At 38.8% G+C, this 23,509-nt stretch overlaps 2 protein-coding genes across 6 annotated transcripts in view; both read left to right on the top strand.

Moving 5' to 3' along the window:
• Window positions 1-7,458, top strand: part of BICD1 (BICD cargo adaptor 1) — a 131,879-nt gene extending 124,421 nt beyond the window's left edge. For 4 of the 5 annotated variants that reach the window (XM_087935022.1, XM_087935020.1, XM_087935021.1 and 1 more), the window contains one exon: window positions 1,575-7,458. In XM_087935022.1, the coding sequence (XP_087791148.1) occupies window positions 1,575-1,585 (11 nt within the window). In that variant the 3' untranslated portion in view covers window positions 1,586-7,458. The remainder of the gene's footprint in view (window positions 1-1,574) is intronic. The other variant, XM_087935023.1, reaches the window with a different exon arrangement.
• Window positions 7,459-22,398: 14,940 nt separating this feature from the next.
• Window positions 22,399-23,509, top strand: part of FGD4 (FYVE, RhoGEF and PH domain containing 4) — a 102,250-nt gene continuing 101,139 nt past the window's right edge. The window contains exon 1 of the mRNA XM_087934986.1: window positions 22,399-22,446. The gene's annotated coding sequence lies outside the window, so the exon portion shown is untranslated. The remainder of the gene's footprint in view (window positions 22,447-23,509) is intronic.

Below are 23,509 nucleotides of genomic sequence, written 5' to 3'. Positions count from 1 at the left end.
TTTAGCTTTGCTAATTGTTATTTTTATGCTTTAAAAACATTAAGTCAGTGGGAACTTGCTCCAGGCTGCTAGTTTCCTATTGATATTAGCTACTGAAGAGCAGCAGTTTATTTCCATCCTCCAGTGATGGGCTAATGATAGAAAAAAGAAATGGGCAGAGGTTTCACCTTGTGAAGAAACAAGGGTCATTCACATGCAGCATGTGGGTTGTTCACCTGAGTCTTAAAATGGTGTGATCCATGATATCAACTGGCTTTTCAAATGGTTAGATTTCCTTGAAGCAAGTTTTGCTGCAATAGATCTATTTGTATTGTTTTTACTATGTAAGCAAGAAAAAAAAAGGAAAGACAAAAAAGAGAGAAAACAGTCCACAAAAGTATATACTTCAGGTATATTATTTTCATGTTGCAGGATTAACATCTTGATGTTTTTATGTAATAGAAAAAAAGAAATTAAGTTTTTAAACTCAGACATATAGTCTATACTTTAAAATGCTCTAAATAGAGCTCCTGGTGGCAAAATGCTTCTTCAAATATAAAAGAGAGTCCATCAGATCACTGGATTAATCACTGAGAATTTGTTTCACTTCAACTTTGTAGTGAAGATAGTTTTTTAGTCATAAATTATCTATTTCTGCAATTCTACTAGTTCCTAACCCATTGATACACAATTCAGAATTATAAACTTAGGCTTAGAAATCAATGAGTTTTGCAGAACAAAATTAATGTGTGGCTTAATTGCTTCCAGAAGATATCACTGCACCTATAAATGTCCTTCTGAAAAGCAGAAATCCAAAACAATGCAAATAATTTAAAATGCATTGTAGTATAACATACAACTCTGAAGCAGACATTTCATTGCCATGCATCTTTGTACCTTTAACATCAAATCTAATTTAAATCATCTCTAAAAATAAAAACATTACAGCTTTATTTTTTGTTGAAGAACATATTAAATATTTCAGGGTAGAGCAGGGTCTGAAGATTTCTGCCCAAAATCTATATGTCAATAAGTGTTTCAAATAAAGCTATTGTCACTTCATAATTTTTGGCAAATCTTGATTGCAATATTGACAACAGATTTCACAATTATTGCTACTCCTTGGAATTCTTAGAATAGCAACAGCAATAAAAACGCTTATTTACAAACAACTAATTTTGAATGTTTGGGCTAAGTCATGGGTGTCAAACTCGCTTCATCACGTTGCCATCACGTGACATTTCATGACGTTTTCCCCATTCGCGGAGCTGGGGTGGGTGTGGCCTACACATGACGCATACAGGCCAAGGGCCGCCAGTTTGACACCCCTGGGCTAAGTCAACCTTCCCATCTATCTCAAGATGGTTTAAATGAAGTTTACAACATATAATTTCTTCCAGTTTCATTGTAAATATGGTGCTGATGGCTTGGTGTTTGTCTTCTATGTACAGATATAAGAATGTAAGAATTATAGGTATATGCAGAATAGTTAAAATACCATGAAGGTGTAGAGCACCCTGTCTCCATGAAGAGTTTTCTTCTTTGCAGCTTTCTTACTTTGATGTGTATTTTAAATAGCTAATTTCTCATTCCAGTCCTGATGTAGCTCTTCCAGAAGAACAGCCACATTCCAGCTCCCAATATACCCCTCCTGTCAGCTGTCTACTTAAGCCGCCTCCTTAACATCGTACTTCATACGCAACCTAAGAGTTTGGGGAAAATCTCACCACACGGACTGAATTTGAGTTCTTACAGCAAAGGAAGAGTTTGTGTCAAGCATGACTGCCTTGTTGCTGCTGCTGAATCCAGACACCATCTACAGTCTTAAACAAAGAAAGGCATGTGGAAAAGCTTTAAAGCACAGTGCCCAGATTGCTGAAAATCTTCAAGGTTCCTCTGTGTGCATCATCTGATCAAAACTACACAATGGAAGTCAGACTTGTTCCTTGCAGTTGTTTGGCTAGGGCTACTGATGTGCCGGGAACCTAGACTCCTATTGAAGCAAAGCAAAGAAAGTATGCTACCAATCTTATTTTGCCCATTCAGCTCAAGCTACTGACTCCATGTTTCTTTCTGTGGTTTAAATGGCATTTTATTTTTATTTTTTTTCTGACATATTTGTACCAAAAAGTATGGTTATTAGAAATGATGCGTTGATGGATTTCTGCCACTTGTTTTTCTTAAAGTAATATGGAGATAATTACATCGAGATTTGTTTTGTTTTTTTGTTCAGTTAGGATTTGTTTTTATTATTTTTTAAAAAATTTAAAAATGTGTATATATATATTATTTTTGGAGATAGCTCGCCTTGGGCAAAATGCAGCCTGGTGTTTTGTTTGTTTTATTGCACAACATTGTAGAAGATACATTGAAATGAATGTGTTGGGGGGGGGGGTTGCAGAGGAAGTTGGGTGTGCCAAAATTGCATCAAAATAAATAGGCACACAGTGAAGCACTTAAATTGCATTGATTTCAAGAGAATTCTGGCATGCCTAATTTTCTCTGAACTGTGTCTTTTGACTGGTACTACAGAACTCTGCTGCACTGGTATTGTTTACACAGTTGTTTTATACATTAATGTATTAGCTGCTGGTTCCTTTATACCTTCAACCAGATTTAAGCCTGAAAAGGGGTTTTATTGAATAATATATGCATAACTGTTTCCTTGTGCTTATTTTTGTGTTTCAGGGTATCGTTTTGTTTTAAGGATCTTTTCCCCTTTTTTTTTCTGGGCAAGCTAATTACTTGGTGCTTTTTTTCAGTTTTACTGTTTGGTATCCAGACCAAAAAAATTCAAATGAACTTGAAGTAAACATACTGCATTTTATGATAATTGAAAAATGCAGGATACGTTTCACTTTACTCCCAAATCCAGTATTATCAGACACTAGGGCCTTCCTCTGGTAAAAAAACCAAATGGTGGTGGGATATCAGATGATCAAAATTAGTGCATTTGGTGGGGAATTAAGCAAAGGAAGTGGGATCGATATTTTGAATCGAAGAACATAGATTTAAGGGATTGTCTAAACTGTCAGCAGTTTTTATTCTAGCCCATTCCATAACAAATAACTCAGGTCAGGGTACACAGGTTGTTCCTGCATTGCTTGGCATTCTTCATTCAAGAATTTTCCCAATAAATTTGAGAAATGCTGGGTATGAAAGAAAATGAAGGATAATTACATTATTTTGCACAATGCTTAGAAGCAAGATGGCTTACTTGCAAGATTTCAAGTTATTAGTTTGGGTTTTTGGCTGGGTCACTCAGTGATACTGTTAACCAATTTCTCCTGTTAGTGGAATTCTTATTCTGAGTCAGATAGCCTTAATACATTATAACGGGGAAGACCTGAGTAGATCCAGTTCCCTTGGTTCCATCTCTGACGTGCTGATATGAATTACATGACAGAAATTGTATGATATCTGGGGAAATTATCCATTCTGAAAGATACCTGATCAGCTGGAATGACTTGACATCAATCCCCCTTAATATTAAAGAAAATGCTCCTTCTTAGAATACATACCAAAACGCGGAAAGAAGGAAGGGGTGGGGGGGGATCTTCAGCCAAGGAAACCATGAAGTTTAAGTGGTCATCTTTGTGCCTAATAATAAATACCATTGAAAAACAAGGTGCTAAAAACAGGATAAGCCTAAACAGCAATTGATGTAATGTGGAACAGTTGAAGTTTTGTCAAGAGACAGTGGTTTAAGTTACCAATGAAATCCACAAACTTGAAAGCAATCTCCAGTGTCCTAGGGACAATTAGTGTGATAGCGAATTGACTAGAGGGAAATACATTTAAATGAACTCTATGCGACAGTCTAAATCATATATAGCCATTGCTAGAACCGTAGGAGCTAATGGTTGTCATTTAATGTTTTTCCATGTTGCTTATCTTGTGCTATACTTAACATTTCAATGCTTCATATTCATATCTAGCAAGGGAATATTTCAGGAGCTCCTAGGGTTGCCGTTGCCAACTTTACATTGGGTTACATTGACCGTTAGCCATCAATCAAATTTCTGCCTGAATTGAGTGTTCCTCAAGAGTGCCAGGAACTTCAACCATTCATCTTACTTTAACTGTCATCCTAAATTCAATAATGTTGTTTTCCAACTGGTGGGATCTTCATCCAGGAGCAGAAGGTGCAGCTAATATTGCTGAACAATGAAAAAAAGTCCTATGGAGAGTTTCGTTGTGGTTTTGCTTGTGGATAATGCAAATTAATTTATGCATATGGTTTTGCAAGAGAGAAGCACATGATTTCTTAGCCAGTGAAATCAAAAGGCCTTAAAAGTGCTTAGAAATGATTGGATCATACCTTCATTTTGATTTGTATTCTATTAACAAATGGTTTCAACTGACCTAATGTATACCTCAGAATATCTGTTAGATCAAACTGTCTGTGTAACTGAGCTGCGACTATATAGGTCTTACAACATATGCTATGCTACAGTGGAAATCTCATTCTTGCCATTTTTGGTACTATATTTTGCAAAAAATAATAATAATTTCAGGCTGCAGTCTTATGAATGTTGACTTTAGGAAAAGTTGTGCTGAAAAGTAAAAAAAATGGAATTGTTTGGATCTAAATTTCACTTACTGCTGTACAGATTGTAGGCTCATACCTGAGTAACTATGCTAAAATTTCAGGTTCTTTTTTAATATAGGTTATACTTCATAGCTGGAAACAACACCTCTATTATCTTCATGAAATGTCCAGAATATTCAAAATACTGGAATATACAGTATAGTTAGCCATGTCTCCCAAGTCTTTCTTTTTTAAATTTTGATGGATAATTTTAAACATTTGAATATCAAAAGTATGGGACTAGTCCAGAGACAGAGAAGCATGCATTTTCCCATTTCAATCTAAAAACAGATGAGAAAGAATATGCACAGTACATTCACAATATGAGGAATGATGAGGGGAGAGAGTCTGCTATGTATTTTGCACATATGTACACACATTTAAATTGGCTTAGCTGGACATGGAAACATCCAACAACAATCAGGTTAGATGTGGATTTTTGTACAGCTTCACTTCTTTTCCTGTCTATAGCAGTGGTGAATTTGTGTATTAAAAAAAAGAAATATCCGGATTTTTATGTCACTCAAGATCTAGACATTCCTCAAACTAAATGAGAAAAATGACAGAATGTTACAAAGAAAATAACGGTATTCAGAAGGCCTTTTAAATAAAAAAAAAAATCACAGTTATTCATTCTTTTTCTTTTAGCAATGAAAACGTTCAAAAGGGAGTATTTTCTAAACATGATTATACTCTAATACTACCCAACATTGGTTTTTTTTTTTTTGCTTAATTGAATTTTAGTGGAATTAATAACATAGGACTAAGCCTAACTGCACAACTGGGGAGGAGTGAATCTTTTATTGTTAGGGTCTAATATTATCCTTTTATCAGTAAAGCCAATAAAGCCTCAAGTTGCTATCTAATCTCTAACAAAGTACATATGATTCTGAAATTGGTTCTTTTATTCCATGATTTATACAGCAATTCCATTTTATTTTTCCTTCTTTATGAAATATTTGTTTTAATGTTCCAAGTGCTGAGTACATTAAAAGCACAGTGATTTCCCTCCTTATATCTTGTCTTAACAATCATGTTTTGTTCTTCAGCTTTTTCTCCAGTTTTCTATCTGTTAAAGATAAATGAGACAGAGTATTCAGAAAATTTCTGGCATTTTACTTTTTTTTTTTTTGAATAATCCTGTGTATAAAATTAAAAAAAGCAATTAATTGCATTGGCCTCAGGGCAGAATGCATCTGAATATGCAATATAATAAAAAGCTTGCATGACATAATTTCATGTACCCTTTTCAATCATCTATAATAAAGCTAGAGAATTTTTATTTCATGAAGATTCCTCTTTCCCCATTCCTGCATATTGGAAATGCAAGGCCAGTATAACTTCGTCAAGAGCCATATTACCTATGACTTCCATCCATTTTAATTTCCCTTCTACAGAGCTCTTAAAAATCCTCTCTAATAAATTTGAAGGCAACATGGTGATAACTGACAACATACAAAGGAAAAAAATAGATGTGTATTACTGTGATTGCTATGTTAATTTGCTATAAGACTCTGTATGTATAGGGGTCTTGTTTTTTAGATAGCATCTTCACATGAAAATATATCTGCTGCTCACTATTATGGGACAGTGCGATGGCTCAGCAGTTAAGACACTGGGCTTGTCGGCTGGAAAGCCCACAGCCCCGGTTCGAGACCCGAGCATTGTGCAATGGGTGAGCTCCCATCTTCGCCTAGCTCCTGCCTGCCTAGCAGTTCGAAAGCATGCAAGTGCAAGTAGATAAATAGGTACTACTTTGGTGGGGAGGAAATAATGCCCTGCGATGTCATGCTGGCCACATGATCATAGAAACGTCTTTGAACAGCACTGGGTCAAGAAGCCCTTGAAATGGGAGATTAGCTCCAACCCCTATAGTCGACTATGACTAACGGAGTAAAGTCTGCAGGGACTCCTTTCCTTCCCACTATTATGCACTAAAAAACAGCAGTGGCAATTTTTATATTTTGCAGCATAAATAATTTGTTTTGTTGAAACTTTTACTTCATTATTAAAACTGTTTTGAAATTTGTCACAAGTGTTTGATACAAGTGGAATAATTCTGCTAACCAGCTGTGTGAGTTTGGTGAGGGGGAGAAATAAAAATAATCTAGCTTTTAAAACTTTATTCATGGATATGGCTTTGTGTACCATACCTCTGAATAAATACAAGTCCACCTCACTAGTTTTGGATCTTGCGTTTCAAACCTTTTGGTTTGACCATTAAAGGATTAATTCATCTGATCCTTTGTTCAAAATACTTTAAATCCTGATGTTTTGTGACTTTTGTAATCTCTGAATGTTTCCCTTTGCATGAATGTTTCCTTAACTAATCAACCACAAAAAATGTATTGTGTTATATTCCAAATGGTTTTGAAATGCTGGTGAAGTTTGTGTTAAACATGATTGTATACTTACATCTGCCTGCTGTAAAGGTTGGCTATTTCTAAATGGAACTGAAACTGTTATAAAATTTTGAGGTTGAATGAATATTTCTAGATGGTGAAGACAATAGATGTGCTCAGTGATTTAAAGACTGAATGTTAAGAATTCTTGTGTTGCAACCACTGGCTTCACGGGAAGTATATTGACTAATTCTCAATTCCAGAACCTTGTGCTTATGAAACCTCTGAAATAATTACCATGTTAAACCCTCTTCCATTCTAGTCTTTATATCTCTAGACAATCCTAGATGAATTGTTCTGAGAGACAGTCATATGCTTGTACGTTTGATATAATTCAGCTTGAACAGTTGGAAATTAAGACACTCCAGAACAGAATAAATTAAATTAGGAGCTTATATATGATTCTTACTTACATCATTATGTCCAATTAAAATTATGATGTAATGCATAATTATCCCACTAAATAAATGGGCCATCTTTTGTTCACTGAACTGTGCTTTAATGAGTTCCTACATATTCATGAACTAGCTCTCTGCCAATGAAGAAAGGGAAGGAACCAGTGGTGGGTTTCTAATTTTTCCCTACTGCTTCAGAGAGCGTGCTTTGTGCTTGCATGCGTGCGCGCAGGTCACAAAGACCACCCTCTGTGTCAATGCTGGTGAACTGTGCTGTTTTCACTCAGCTGAGGCGTGGCAATCCGCTGTGCTACGCGAATCAGCTGAGCTAAAAAACAAGGGAATATAGGAGAGGTAACAGTGGAGACGGGTGGGCGGGGCCAGCCAGAGGTTGTATTTACCAGTACTCTGAACAAAATTTCTGCTACCGGTACATCAGAACCGGCCCGAACCGGCTGAATACCACCTCTGGAAGGAACATCTATGCAAAAATCCATGGGACTTCGTATTCACAATATATTTGCAATACCTCACCAGCTAATATTTGCAAATCTCATTTATTCTATTTTACTAAGGTTTCAGATATCTAACCATATCTATATATCTGTATATCTATATCTATATATCTATCTATATCTCTCTACCTCTACCTCTACCTCTATCTCTATCTCTACATCTGTCTGTCTGTCTCTCTGTCTCTCTGTCTATCTCTCTCTCTCTCTCTCTCTCTATCTATCTATCTATCTATCTGGCATATATTTATTGCTGGATTTTTCAGACAGATAAAGTCCTGATCAAGCCACAATCAAAATAACATAGCTAAAATCCTTGATCCTGATGTAGATAGATTAAACATAGCCTGAATGTTGTTAAGATAAACATCTTCTTCTCCTGAGCTCATGTAATACGGGTTCCCCTTGCAAGAAATCCCTTTTTTCTTGTGCAGGAGAAAATGGGGAGGAATTGCTTTTCATCAAAAGCCAGGACTTCAGCAGAGCATTGAATTTTAGTCTCTTCCTTATCTGGCCAGTTGGAAAGAGAAGTTGGCAAAATCCAGCTTTAACCCCATCTTATTACTTTCAATATAACAATAGCAATGGCAATTATATACCATTTCACAGTCCTATCTAAATGGTTTTACAGAGTCAGCATATTGCTCCCAACAATCGGGGCTCTCATACAGGGGTGGGATTCAAAAATTCCAACAACCGGTTCTCTACCCAGTTGCTGGGTGGGTGTGGTCATGGTGGGCGTGCCCTACTGGAACTTCTGGGAGGGGCATTTTTCACCTTCCCCAGAGTCCAGAGGCTTTCCTCGGGCCTCTGAGAAGGCAAAAGCGGCCTCCCCGTGCTCTGGAGGCACTCTGGAAGCTGGAAACAGGCCCATTTCTGGACTTCTGGAACTTCCGGGAGGGCTGTTTCGGCCTCCCAGAGCTTCTGCACAGATCCTGCACTTACCTGCATGCACAACAGGCCGCATGGAGACTCCTGGTAGGGGAGGGGCAGGGTGGGTGGGGACAGCCAGTCGGTTCAAATACCGGTTCGGCGAATCAGATGTAAATTTAACATCTGGCCCAAACCTGTTAATTCCCACCCCTGCCCTCATATATTCTTAATGGTGAATTACAGAGCAATCAACAAGGCTTAAAAAACATGGACATATAAAGCAAGACATTAAAATGTTAAACTAAACCTATTCAAAATCAGTGAGAGCTTATTATCAAAAGGATTGGATTGAAAAACTGACTCTATCATCAGCAGTTCATTGGTGAACTGCTGATAAGGCAGGACACACCTCCAAGGGCAGAGAATTCCTGCTGAGTCTGCAAAAACTGAGAAGATTCTCCGAAGGTAACTATTTCTGGGACCTGGCTGGTGGCATTATATGAGGGGTGATGGTGATGAACACTTGCCACTTATAAGGCAATTTAAAGCCTTACAAATCAACAAAAGTACTTTGATGAGTACTTTAAATCAAAATATTTCAGATTACTGAAGTATATGACTTATTTTATGCCACAAGATTATAGATTTGCATTTAAAAGGAGCAGAATGGGATGGAAACAGAAAAATAAAATAGTGATGGCTCAGCCCAGATAACATATTAAGTTAGCTATGGATCAGTGTATCATGGATTCCAGAAAACTGAATTATTTGAAAAGAACGAATCATTGTGTTCAGTGTAATTTAAAATCAAATAAAGCCACAGCTGATGCATTCACACAATATGCTAAGCTTGTGTTAATGTTAACTGGATAGCTTTCATGGGGTTTAACATGTATGAAGCCAGCTCTTTTCTTAGTTTATTATTCAGTAGCCTCATTCCATAACCAGCTTAATTCACATCTAATAAATCTTCCATTATCATAAAAACAAAAAAATGCATGTATCTATACTTATTGTTTCAGTTGATGTAGATGAAACTATGTCACTCCCACATTTCTGTCTACTCTGGAAGGCAGGGAACTGTGATGACTTGGGGCATGGCACAAAGGCAACACAGTCAGATAAGCAATAAGAGTCCCTTTATTATCTCCAACTTTGCTCCCAATGTCCAGGTTGCCTTCAGGCTGGAGAAAAACCCTCCCGGGAACAGCCTTTGACTGTAGAAAATTCAGTCCAAAACAAGGTACACACAAACTGTAACTTAAAATCCAAACAAACCAAACTGAAGTAATTAGTTTGGCACAACAGGAGCAGGAATTTCAAACTTGAAAGCATGGCAAAACTCACACAGTTGGGAAGACACCAGGAACAAATAAGCCACGACAATACAAGTCACGTTTGCTCCCAACAGCTTGCTGCATGCAGCTTGCCTTTTTTATATACTGTGTTCCCAGCTGCAGCTAATGAAGGGAATCAGGGCCATTTCCTCCCCCATAGCCATGCAACCCACATTGCTCTCTTCTCCATTCCTCCCTGCATACCCTAGGATGAGAAAGCGATGGGCATGGGTCTTCCTCTGAATTCCCTCTCCCTTGTTCTATCTCTCCCTTGTTCTATCTCTCTCTTGCTCTGCCCAGCCGGGCTTTGCCCTCCCCCAGTTTCTTCCACAGCCAATGGAGTCACATTCCCACTCCCTGTCAGCTGTTTGGTTTCCTCCTCCAAGTCAGATTCCAACAGGGGCATGATAGAAACTCTCCAAGAATTGTTCAGGTATGAATATTATACCAAAGATTTCAGGTAAGGAACAAGTTCTGAATAAGGGTTTGTGAAGACAGAATCCCGCTTAGTCTGATCATCTATATTTAAAGTAAGAAGAGGGCCAATAATGGGGGGGGGAAATGCTATGAGACCAGGGTTGGGAAAATGAATTACTATCCCTTATTTGGGTGTGTCCCAGAAAAGTTTAACAGGTTGATAACTCAAGGTTACTGCTAGCATTAGAACACTAACAATAACCCTGGTGGTGCATTAGTTAAGTGCATATTTCAGGCAAACTGCTTACAGTGTGGAGTTCAATCCTGAAGGGGCACAAGTTTAACTCAGCCTTTCATCCTTCTGAAGTCAGTAAAATGAGAATTCTGACTGTTGGGGGCAATATGTAGATGATGCTGATATTGTAAACCACCCAGAGAGTGCTGTAAAAATGCTATGGGTCAGTCTATAAGACAACATGTTACTGCTATTACTATTCTAATAAATTTCCTAAATTAAAAAAGGTAGTAATCCATCCCCCAATTATGTTCTGAAGCTTCAGAGTTAGAATCAATCTCTCCAATTCAAGATTGTCTCTTCAATGAATGCATTTATAAACTCAGTAAAAATCCCATGCTGTAAAACTGGGATCCACAACCCCCAGGCTGTGGCAAACTACCAAGCCATGGCCCGTTTGGAATTGGACTGCACAATTGGGCTGGAGCATGTGTGTGCAAGCAACATAATTTGCGTGAGCGGTGAGCTGGTGGGCACTCGATGTGCATGCGCCAACCCGCCGCTCACACAAGTCGAGCTGCGTGCACACCAGCCCACCACTGGCGCAAATTGAGCTGCATGCATGTCAGCCCATCACACAAGTAGACTATTGACTGTGAGCATATTATGTTTATTAAGCATATCTGCATATTTTAAGTGCATACTTCCATTGACTTTGGAATCACAATGATAGAAAAGCAGAATATAAATTCAGTAAACAAATACTTATACGTAAAATATTCTGCTAATTAGAATTAAAGACTCAAAGACTATTAGAAAGGATAAAGAACAACAGTCTAGGAATTTTGCTTAATTACCATTTTGGCTTTTGAAATGTCACTTCCAGAGTAGGAAATCAAAGGCATCCCTAGAATGGAAAAATCAATGAGATATACCACGAATTCAGCAAAAAGGTATTTATAGTATCATGCAATAGCTGTTCTACTCGGGCAAGAATTTCTCCTAGTATGGATAGGTAATTGTAATGTAGTTTTCCTGTTTTGGCCAGTGCCAGATTGAATAAATTTACTGGTTTGCAGATTTAATTTTGCTTTACTGTTTCATAAATAACTTTACAAAACTTTTATGACATTGATTCTTTATCCCAATATTTCCATTCCATCATAAAAGATTTCTTCTAGGCAATGGCACAGGTAGAAGTGCAGCTCTGCTAATACAGTCCTTGTCTTACGATCACAACTGAGCCCAAAATTTCTATTGCCAAGGGAGACATTTGTTAAATGAACTTTGCCCCTTTTATGATCTTCCTTGCCATAATTGTTAAATGAGTTATTGCAGATGCTACGTTAGTAACATGGAAACCAGTGAATCTGGTTTCCCCATTGAATTAGCTTGTCAGAAAGTTGTAAAAGGGCATCACGTGACCCCAGGACACTGCAACTATCATAAATATAAACCAGTTGCCAAGCACCTGACCTTTGATCATGTGACCAAGAGATGCTGCAACGGTCGTAAGTGTGAAAAAACTGTCATAAGTCATTTTTTTCAGTGCTGTTGTAACTTTTTATATTAAAAAAGTTTTTTATTTTTAACAACAAACATAGACAAATGCAAACATAAAACAATAAAATGAAACCATCTTTCAATTGTACAATATGTCATTTGGTACATAATTCTTGTGCACAATATGTATAGTCCAGAGGTGGTATTCAACTGGTTTGCACCTACTTGGGCAAACCGGCAGCAGTTATTTGGCATGGGTTACTGAACCGGTGGCAACCCCTGGCTGGCCATGCCCCCAACCCAGTCACCCGGTCACTCACTTGCGATCACTCTCCTAGCTTTCCGTTCCCCACATCCTCTTTTTCCCCCGGGGGGAAAGGAAGAAAGGCATGGATGCTGCAAGTATCACCTTCCCCGTGTGAGTAAAGTGCCTGGAGCGAGAAGGAGTGCGATCTGACAGAGGGGGTGGGGGAATCCACTCAAGCCTTGGAGAAATTTAAAGGAGCTGCTTCCAAAATGCTTGTCTGTTAAGTGCTGTCTCTTGTAGAAAGAAAGAAAGAAAGAAAGAAAGAAAGAAAGAAAGAAAGAAAGAGAAAGAAAGAAAGAAAGAAAGAAAGAAAGAAAGAAAGAAAGAGAGGAAGGCAGGGAAAGAAAGAAAAAAATAGGAAGAGAGAGAGATAAAATTCTGTGCTATTATTTTTAATTGTTCCATTATTTATCATGTGTTAATATTTTACATTGTCCCTACACTTAGAGTGATTTTTCTGCCTTTCTTTTGCCCAGGGCTACCACATATTTTTCAGGGTTTACATGCATTCAATGTCAATAGTCCAGAGCATAAAATACACGTGTGTTTAACATGAGTTGAAAGGGACCTTGGAGGTCTTCTAGTCCAACCCCCAGTTCAGGCAAAAAAACTGAGGATGCCAAACTCTGAGTAGAAATCCTGGGAAAGGTGTCAGAATAATACTTAGAAGGGACCTTGGGGTAAACCCTGTACCATTTCAGAGAAATGGCTATCCAGTCTTTTCTCAAAAACTTCCAGTGATTGAGCACCCAGAACTTCTGGAGACAGGCAATTCCACTGGTGAATTGTTCTCACTGTCAGGAAGTTTCTCCTAAGTTTTAGGTTGCTTCTCTCTGTTCAGTTTCCATCCATTGCTTCTGGTTTGCATTCTGCTTCTTTGTGGCAGCCCCTTAAAAGCCTGTTGCCGAGCACACTCTTGGGCAAAGCATGTGAGCCATTTCCTCCTTTCAGTGGTCCATGAAAGTACATCTATAGTATGCAGATAATAAAGTCAAAAAAGGTGAACAACATATTTACAGAACTACAGATAAGTTGAGGCTGGGTGACAAGGAATGACTGGGGGGGAGGGGCCAGGTGAGGTACCCCTTGATGTGAGTGACATTGAGTTGGCCACGCCCACCCAATCACATGACCAAGCCATGCCCACCCAGTCACATGACCATAAGCCACACCCACCAAATAAGCCACGCCCACAGAACCGGTAGTAAAAAAAATTGAATTCCACCACTGGTATAGTCATTTCCTCTTGAGTTTAAATTTACATTCATATTACATTAATCCACTTTCCATGTTGTATTATTATTACACCATCATTAGATTTTAGTTTCAAATCCACATTATCCTTTAGAGCAAGTCTCAGTTCTTACCAATTTTAATTCATATTAAAAGTCATTCTATAATAATCAATTATGATATTTCATTACTGTTGAATTACACTTCAATTTTCCACTTTTCTATCTAACCATTGGTAAAATAACCATTGGTAAAATATTCTTTTTCTTCTTGCTCTCTAATTGCTAATGTTAATCTACTCATTTCTGCACATTCCATTATTTTCTTAATCACTTCTTCCTCTATTGGAATTTTGTCATTTTTCTGTGCCATTGTAACTTTGAATGGTCACTAAATGAACTGTTGTAAGTCGAGGACTACATGTAGCACGTGAAATCTTTTTGAAACTGCATTCCTTATAAATTACATCTTTCACATTCAGACAGAAAGAAAACAAGTTGCTGGATTTACATACTGTGCTAAGCCATGGCTACTTTAACCAAGGACAGATGATAAAAATGTTTTCAATTATACATTTATTCATTTCTGAGTACAGAAAATAATACTGTATTGCTGTTGAAAAATTACAGCTTAAGTCATTTCCACAAGACCCCTCAATATTCCTGCCATAATTTTGACAATATTTATACAGGCATGGGTAAAATCTCCCTCTCTATAGAACAAGATGTGTGTGGACAAATTTGATTCCAACTAGTTTTCTAAGTTTCTAAGTTTTCCCTACTACTCATGAAATACAGTATATTGAGTGCATTCTCAAGTCATGCTAGACTGAGTTGAATGCTTCCCCTGAATACTTGACTTATGACGTTTGTGTTTTGCACAAGAAAACCAAACAAATAAAGAGTCATGGTAGCGCAGGGGTCAGGATACAGTATTGCAGGCTGTTTCTGCTGACTGCCAGCTGTCTGCAACTTGGCAGTTCGAATCTCACCAAGCTCCAGGTTGACTCAGCCTTCCATCCTTCTGAGGTGGGTAAAATGAGGACCCAGATTGTTGTGGGCAATCTACTGACTCTGTAAACCGCTTAGAGTAGGCTGTAAAGCACTGTGAAGCGGTATATAAGTCTAAGTGCTATTGATAAGTGCTATTGCACTGATTATTTTAGCTAGAATTCCCATCATCTGTATCAGTGTTTCTCAATTTCAACAACTTTTAAAATAACCTTGATACATATTTGGTGGGGAATTTTGGTAGTTGGAAGTTCAAACATCTTAAAGTTGCTGAAATTGGGAAATGCTGGTCTGTAAGATTATTATGATTTATCTTTTCCTCACTCTTCCTCATCACATTATGCCTCAGCTGGTGGATTTGAGCAACACAGCAAGTCTTTACATGACCTGGGCTTTACATCAATCAGACCTCCCTTTCTCTGGGCCTCTGTAACATTTGGATCAGGCTGGAAAGGGTTGAAGGAAAGGGTGGGGGATGTACTACTGTGGGGGCTAGAAGAAAGCGAAGTAATAAAGAAATGCTTGAGAGACAGTTTTGTGTAAGGCATCAAGGCTAGAAACCAGGAGACTTGTGAGTTCTAGTCCTACCTTAGATACAAAACCATTTGGGTGACCTTGGGCCAGTCACTTTCCCTCAGTCCTGGTTAGGAAGCAACGGCAAACCACTGTTGGAAAAACCTTGCCAAGAAAATAGCAAGGGCTTCTGTAACTTATAGTTTGGTACATTTTACCAGTTCAGCTAATTGTGGATTAGTTAAACATTAAACTATAATGGCTTAACATAATAATGCACATCTTTTGCCAATTCAAGAACTATCCCTGGCTTTGCCTACACCAGGGGTCTCCAAACTTGGCAACTTTAAGATTTGTGGACTACAATTCCTCAGCCTAGTCATGCTGGCTGGGCAATTCTGGGAGTTGAAGTCCACAAGTCTTAAAGTTGCCAAGTTTGGAGAGTCCTGGCCTACACTGAAACTGGGTTTGAGATTATATACACTAACTCCTTAATTCCCATCTGTGCAACTCTGCCCTATCCATTTATTTTTAAATAGGACCAAGTGTGAACCCAGGCAGAAAATCCCCGTCAGTAAGTTTATACTGTTCCTCCCTCAAACAGGATAAAGTAAATACCTAACCATATTAAATGCTTAACCAGTAATCTCCTTGCACAACTTCCCAATAAACGTCAGCCTTTCTTAGAGCTGATAACTACTATTGAATTTAAAGGCTGCGTTCCAGCAACACATTCAGCTAAAGTACAGGTAGTCCTTGACTTAAGAACAGTCCATTTGGTGACTATTCAAAGGTACAACAGCATTGAAAAAACTTATGACCGTTTTTCACACTTACGGCCACTGCAGCATCCCATGATCAAAATTCCGGTGTTTGGCAACAGATTCATATTTAAATTGGTTGCAGGCTTTTGTGGATCCCCTTTTGCAACTTTCTAACAAGCAAAGGTCAATGAGAAAGCCAGATTCACTTAACAACTGTGTTACTAACTGAACCACTGCAGCAGCTACACTTAACCACTCTGGCCAGAAAGGCCCTTAAATGGGGGCAAAATTCACTTCACCAACGTCTCACTCAGCAACAAAATAGCAAAATGTTTTTGGCTCAATTGTGATCATAAGTCGAGGACTACCTGCAGACCGCTCCTTGACAGGTGGGGAAAGCAAAGCCAAGTAAACCTTTCCTTAAGGTTGAGGCGGGGAAGCAGCGGGCCCGCCTTTTGATCCGCCTCCTCCATTCCAAAGTGAGAACCCTCGGGAAGGCTTTTAGAGCATGCGCGCAGGTAACCCCAGCCAGGTACGCGCGTACCTTGGGCGCAGGCGGGAACTCCGAGGCGTCCGCCCTGCTTCCTCCAGCCGCCGGGAAGGCGGGCTCTCTCTCTCTCGGGCAGAGTCGCTGAGCGCAAGGAGACTCCGCGGCCGACCGACGCCAGGCGGGGCAAAGAGCGTTGGGAGGACGGTGGGGGGGGAGGTTAAAGCGAGCTCAGTCAGCCGGCCAAGCGCGCGTTGCTGGGCGCTGGTAGGATGAGGTCGGAGTAGGGGCTGAGGAAAAGGGCAGTTTCTGCGCGGGTTTCGTCGCGGAGAAGAAGGCAAGATGAACGGGTCCGAAAGCATCAATTTCAGGCGGATAGCCATTCGCAGGAAATCCAGCCCCAGCTTGCACAGCTCGGCCTTGGTCTTCCAGAGCCCCGCCGCCGGCGCCGGCGCTTCGCGCTTTCAGTCTCCCGCGGCGCCCCCCTGGGAAGTGGGACCGGCGGAGGCGGCGGCAGCAGCAGCAGGTACCTTCTCGGGGCTTCCAGCTGGCTCTCCGCCAGGGCTTTCCTTTTCTCCTTCGCTCCCTTGGGAGCTCTGCCCTGCGCTTGGCGGGTATAAGGTCACTCTGCGATAAGAAAGAAAAGTCGCTGACGGGGAAGGAGAAAGCGCCCGGGGCGAAATGCCAACAAAGTCCCTTTCCTCCCCCCCACCCCCCTTTTAAAAGCGGCTGCAAACAATCGGAGCGAGAGCCTTCTTGTAGCAACTCCGAGGATAAGTTTCGCCGTAGTTTGAAGGACCAAGCGAAGTATTGTATTGGGGATGGAATAGGGGCGCTTACATAAGAGGCTTTAAAGGAGCTTGCACCGCAAAACACGCAGGGATTGTTTGCACTTCGGGGTGAGAATCGTTTTGGCGTTTAGGTAACAGGTGCGTTTTGCTGTAGTCGTAGCAAAAGGTGAAGGTCAAACTTGATTAAATTATTATTATTATTTTGCTGTACTTCAAGAAATAAAATGAGGGTAGTAATTGCCAGGCTGCTTCTTCCTTCACTTGATCTGTCCATTTGGATCAACCTATTGGCTGGCATCAATTGGGAGAGGCCTTTTGAAAGATAACAATCTCTGCAAACAAACAAAAAAACAACAACCCCACCTTTGTTAAGACTTCCTCATGCTTAGTATTTTTTAAATATTCATGTGAGATTTATTGGGCACCTGTTGTCCGCCTTCCCCTCTGCTTAATAAGACCTAGGAGTATATCTACAGGCTCCCTCTCTAGATCAGTGTGCACTTTTGACAAAATGGATTGGGACCTATGAAAGTTATATGGATAGGATTACTTTTTTTAGTTTCTACAGTATCACCAAATTTTATTTTAATCATAGGTTAAAATGGCTGTCCTGTGCAATCTATTTTATGAGATTCTTCCTATATTTGTCATCTCAAAGAACATTTTTCTGATTCTGTGGGATTTACTTTTCTTAGAAAAGAATGCTGTTTTTAAAGGTTTTAAAAACTTCCTCCTACACTTTGGTGATCAAACTAATGGTAACCTAAACCAGTGGTTCTTAAATTACTTGACCCAATTATCCCATTTCCTGGTCTGGAATAGGTTAAAATGGCTCTCTTGTGCAATACCCTTATCCCTACAAAACAAAAACAAAATAAGGATGCATAACCCACCTGCCCATCACCCTGATCTCACTTGTTCTTAAAGAAACGGATTCAATTTCTTTACCAAGCTTTAACAGGTGTGTCCCATCAAACTTTCAGATAGTGAACCTATGCAAGAAACGTGAAAGTTGGAAACTACCTAAGTTGGTTCTAAGTCCCAACATTTACTTAAATATTTATCACAGAAAAAAGGACGGCTTATACAGGTAGTCCTTGACTGATAACCATTTGTTTAGTGACCATTTGAAGTTACAATGGAATGAAAAAAGTGAGTTATAATCATTTTTGACACTTTTGAGTATTGCAGCATCCCATAGTCATGTGACCAAAATTCTGGTGTTTGGCAACTGGCATGTGCTTATTATGGGTTGCAGTGCATTGGGGCCATGTGTTCACCTTTTGCTACCTCTTGACAAGCACAATGGGGAAGCCAGATTCATTTAACAAACATGTTACTAATTTAACAATTGTAGTGATTTTTTAAATTATGGCAAGGAAGTTTGTAAAATGGGGCAAGACTCACTTAAACAACTGTCTTAGCAACATAAATTTTGCGGTCAATTGTGGTTGTAAGTAGAGGACTACCTGTAAAAGACTGAGGCAATGGAAATTAAGACTCTAACCAGCTGTGTTTCAGTTGATTTATAAATGTGTTATGAAAAGCTCCTAGCTAATATGGGAGGGAAGTTATTGTAAAATAAGACTGTAGACTTGAATGTAGAACTAAAATGTAGAATAAAATGAATGTAGAACTAAAATGTAGAACAAAAAGATACATTTTTAGATGTGGGGAAAATAATTTTCTTTTAAAGGCACTTTATAGAATTGCTAAAGTCCATTGTCATAGAAAGTACTTCCCCAAAAATCTCTTCTTAGTAGTTGCTAAACAGTTTTAATTTGTATGGTTAGGGGGTTATATTGGGTGAAGTTTCTCCAGCTTGTTCAAATCTTGATTTGTTGAACAAATCATGATGGTTTAATTTATGCAGAACTGTAAGCTCAGTGGGAGAATTTAAAGTAACCATCCCCAACCAAACAAGCAAATACTGTGGAATTTGCAATTAATATGGCTGAATTAAGGGATATTTTGACAAACTGCTGGTTTCTAATAAAACAAGAAAGATGCTTGTAAGATAAAAAAACTTTTGGTAAATTTTATCAGGTTGAAGGGGAAATTTCAGCAAATAGAGATATAGTCATGGTAGAACTGATATTTATGGTATTTATTATACTTTAACGCCTGTGGAACGATCAGAATATATTGTACAAACAAACTTTTAATACAAACTTTTTGAAAAATGTAATAATTGATATCTCGCTGATTTACAAAAAGATTATTGGAAATTATAGCTTACTTATAGTTCTTGCTTTGTGATCGCTCGTTCAGCAACCAAAGTTGCGACGATGTTGAACAAGGAGACTTACTGCTAGTTCTCCAAATTTCAGTTGTCATAGCATCCTTGGGTCATGTGATTGTGATTTGAATGTTTGCCAACTGGTTCACAATTCCAATTATGACAGTGGAGGCATTCCATACTCATATGATTAGCATTTGCAACCTTCATTGCTGGCTTCCACCAAGCAAAGTCAGAAAACTTGACAAAAAGTTGTAGTCATGTGACTTAATGACCAGCACTGAATTGCAACTGGAAGTGCTATCATAAGTTGGCACAGTCACATGATTTTTTCCCCTTTATGACCATGTTGCTTAGCAACAGCGTTCCCAGTTCAACTATAGTTGCAACATCTGCAGTATATTTTCCTTTGGGAGAATAATTCAAGAATTGACTAAATCTAGTTGAATAGTCACAGGAACATTGGCCATGAGAAATATTGTAGGTGCTTCATGCAACACTTTTAGCCATCATTGCACTTGCTTCAAGTTTAGCATATTGTGGGATTTTAGTAATGTAGTAATTGTGGTTTATAAATAGCACCTTACGGATCAGCATTTTGTATGAAGCCAGCCAACCATGAATTGTTCAATAACCTAAGAGCTGATTGTGTCATGTGAACATGTGACATGAAAAGGCTGAAAACAAAAACAGCCTTTTCAATTAAGGTTGTGTCCTAGTGAGCACATTTTACTGATGTGAGGGAAGTTGGGAATCACAGGACGGAGTGTCTCTTTCCAAGAGGGCAACGAGACAGTGGAACTTGGAAGATTTATATCAAGCCCTGGAGAAATCTAGCAATTCAAGCAGTTCAAATGAGCATAAAGATTTGTTGCAAGCTTAAGCTCTCTACAAGAATCTGAGCCACTAACCGTCAAGGGAAATCAGCAGGAGTTGAGAAAGGAATTCAAGATGGGCTGGATTTACAGCTCTCGTGAGCCTGTAGGGACTCATGACTGATTATAGGTTTGACCCCTCCCTTGGATTCAGCCTGGTCACCTCCTACAGTCTGGTTGTCAGAAAGAGGGTTAAAAGAGGATCGCCTCTCCCTAGCAATTTAAAGGTATATCTAGTAATTATGCAGATAGTTGCTTTAGTATGGCAAGGTCTCTCTCTTGTAAGTGAACAGCTACTCAAAAGTAATTTCACATGTGGTTCTTGGTTCTTTGGGCCTGACAATTACATGCTCTTTTTCATTTGGGAAAGGTGAACAAGACCTTGGGAATGTCGCCCAATTTCACTGCTTTCTCCCATTGTGCTTGTTCACTTGCTGAACATAAATCATGTAAGGCCTTTGGAAATATGTTAGCTATTTGAATTATGGCTGCAGGGAGAGAATTTTCACAACTGCAGCATTACTGGATATATAGCCATTATTCTGCTTCCTTCTTAAACATACATTCGAGTTGATCTGTAGTTTTAAACAATTTCAGCACCTTTTTAAAGCATGTGGTTGATTGTGACACTTTGTATTGCAATGAAAAAGGATGTAGAAGGCTTGTTGACACTGTTGAAGATGTTAGGAAGAATTCTAATATACTTCCATAATATAAAGCAGTGTTATCTTGAGCAGGAAGTAGGTGGTCTCCAGAAAAATATATATATTAATTACATCTTGATAAATAAGCTCTGGAAATGCTTATCTTGGAGCAAGATTTCCAGCATGATTACCATGGTGCCAGGGAATTTATTATATTTTATACATGATTTTATTTTTTGTTATTTATTATACAGGATTTAAGTCATCTACCTGTCTTTAACTATACTAGGATCAGGAGGGAGTATAAATAGAGATGAATGTATCCCTGAAAAGGAATCAGAAATACCTTCTAACTAACTTGCCCATTTTTTGCCTTTCCAAAAAGGTACAAGAAGGAAGTTTTGTGTTAGATGTCACATGTGATCAGGTTTTTTTTGAACAGGTGAGGTGTATTTTGCTTTGCAAGGTTGGCAACTGACACAGAAAATAAACCTGCCCATTCTAGTCTTCACCTGGAGTCAGGTTTCCTTATGTCTCCCTTCCAGAAAAAAAAATCCCCTTCTAGCTCTCCTGCTTCCTCCCCCTTTCTAGACTTATATCAAAAGTGAAAAGAAAGGACCGGGCTGGATTTACTGTGCTCAGCACAGCTTGACTTCCTTCTGGATCTGGTCAACAAACACCTACAGCTTCTCTATTGTGTAAAGAGCCTATCTCAAGGTCTTCTTCTCCTTGTGACATGGAGATGTCCTCTGACTGGATTTTGATCTTTTTTCTTTCAGGGAAGCTATGGGTGAACTTCACTTTTCTCTCCTGACCAAGAATAGTCAACTGATCTGCCTACTTGCTTAACTTCAATCTCCAATTTTTCTCTCCTCTCTGTTTTGCACCATCTTTTTCTGTCCTCTCCTTCTATCTTCTCCTGTCTCTTTTTCCACCTTTGGGCAGACCATCAGCCTATCCCCCAGTCACTAAGGAATTTTTTGATCCTCGCTCTCATCCCTCAGTCCCCAGCACCTATATACTAGGTTGGACAATGGGGTTGCTGTGTCTACATTGCTCTACAACAGCCCTGGCTAAGGGTCAAATCAGCTTATCAACCTTACTCATGGCTGGAATTGAGCTTTTTTCTCAAAATTCTCATTCCATTTGCTGCCTCATGCCAACATACTTCCAGCTACACTAGGCCACTAAAATCCACATGCCACATTAGGTGAGAACCAACTGGAAATAGAGGTCAGAGCAGTTTAGTTAATCATTAACTAATGATCTGCATACAATAAAACAGTTCCAAAGTACAACAATCTTCTGTTCACGAAGATCAGAACTATTTTTATTTAACGTAAGTTTATTTTTTTAAAAAAAAAATTATACCATTTATATATACTCTGGTTTTATTCCAGGAAGCAGAAGATTCAATGTATATTGTTCTCCTTTCCTTAATTTTCCATTGCTTCAGTCTTTTAAGACTGGAGACAGTCAACTAATGTGCTTTATGAGTGAGTAGGGATTTCAGTCAAAGTGTTCTAGGTTTTGAGAGTTTCAGAAAGGCCCCTAGCTATGTTAAAGTAATTTCCCTGCTATCTGTTGACCCATTTGTCTTACGTGAAATGAATTCTCTATACATTACTTTCTAAATTCTAGTTATTACAGCTACTCAGGGAATAGAAAGCGACTAGTGTACCCTGAAACATAGAAATGTTACACCAAAAGCTGTTTCTTCTTTTGCTACTACCGGCAGCTCTTGTTTGCTTTATGGTTATATTATTCTTTCTGTATCTTTATTATTATATTATTCTTTCTGTGTTCTTTATTATATTATTATTTCTGCAGTGCTCTGGTAGACTAAATGCTGTCTTCAGTGATACAGTATAGGCTTAAAGGGTGCTTTATCATACATTAATTGAAAAGTCTTCTGAACTCAGTAAATGATACTGTGACCGAATAGTTTCTTCTCTGTATTAAATGGAGTAAAAAACTTTGGGTGTAAATTGTTCAATTGGAAAGAAGTGCCACCCTCTTCAATATTTTTAACTGAAGCAAAGGTAATTAATACTTTTGCTTATACAATAGGCTGAATTGAAGATTTTCTTGCAGACATTTCATTACCCAAACTAGGTAACATCATCAGTGCTAGTAGGGAGTGGGGTTTGCTCTTATTTTATATTTTAGTGGCTTGCCCTGTTCAGTGTTGGTCTTGGTGGTTCTTTAGTTAGTTTTTTCATTGGGCTCTTTGCTCATTTCAACCCTGAGCTACAAATATTGTTGGCACCTGAGAAAATATAATCAAATAGAATTCTTTATTGGCCAAGTGTGATAAGATGTCCTGGTGGCCATGAAATTCTGAACTGCTTTTCTCTGTCCATGGAAAAAAGTCTAAAGTCACCCAGAGCAGCCTGGGTGGA

This window comes from Pseudonaja textilis, chromosome 5, assembly GCF_049901715.1.
Source record: "Pseudonaja textilis isolate UNSWEBS1 chromosome 5, rPseTex1.2, whole genome shotgun sequence".
NCBI classification, from domain to species: Eukaryota; Metazoa; Chordata; class Lepidosauria; order Squamata; family Elapidae; genus Pseudonaja; species Pseudonaja textilis.
This window is presented reverse-complemented; position numbering and strand designations above follow the sequence as displayed.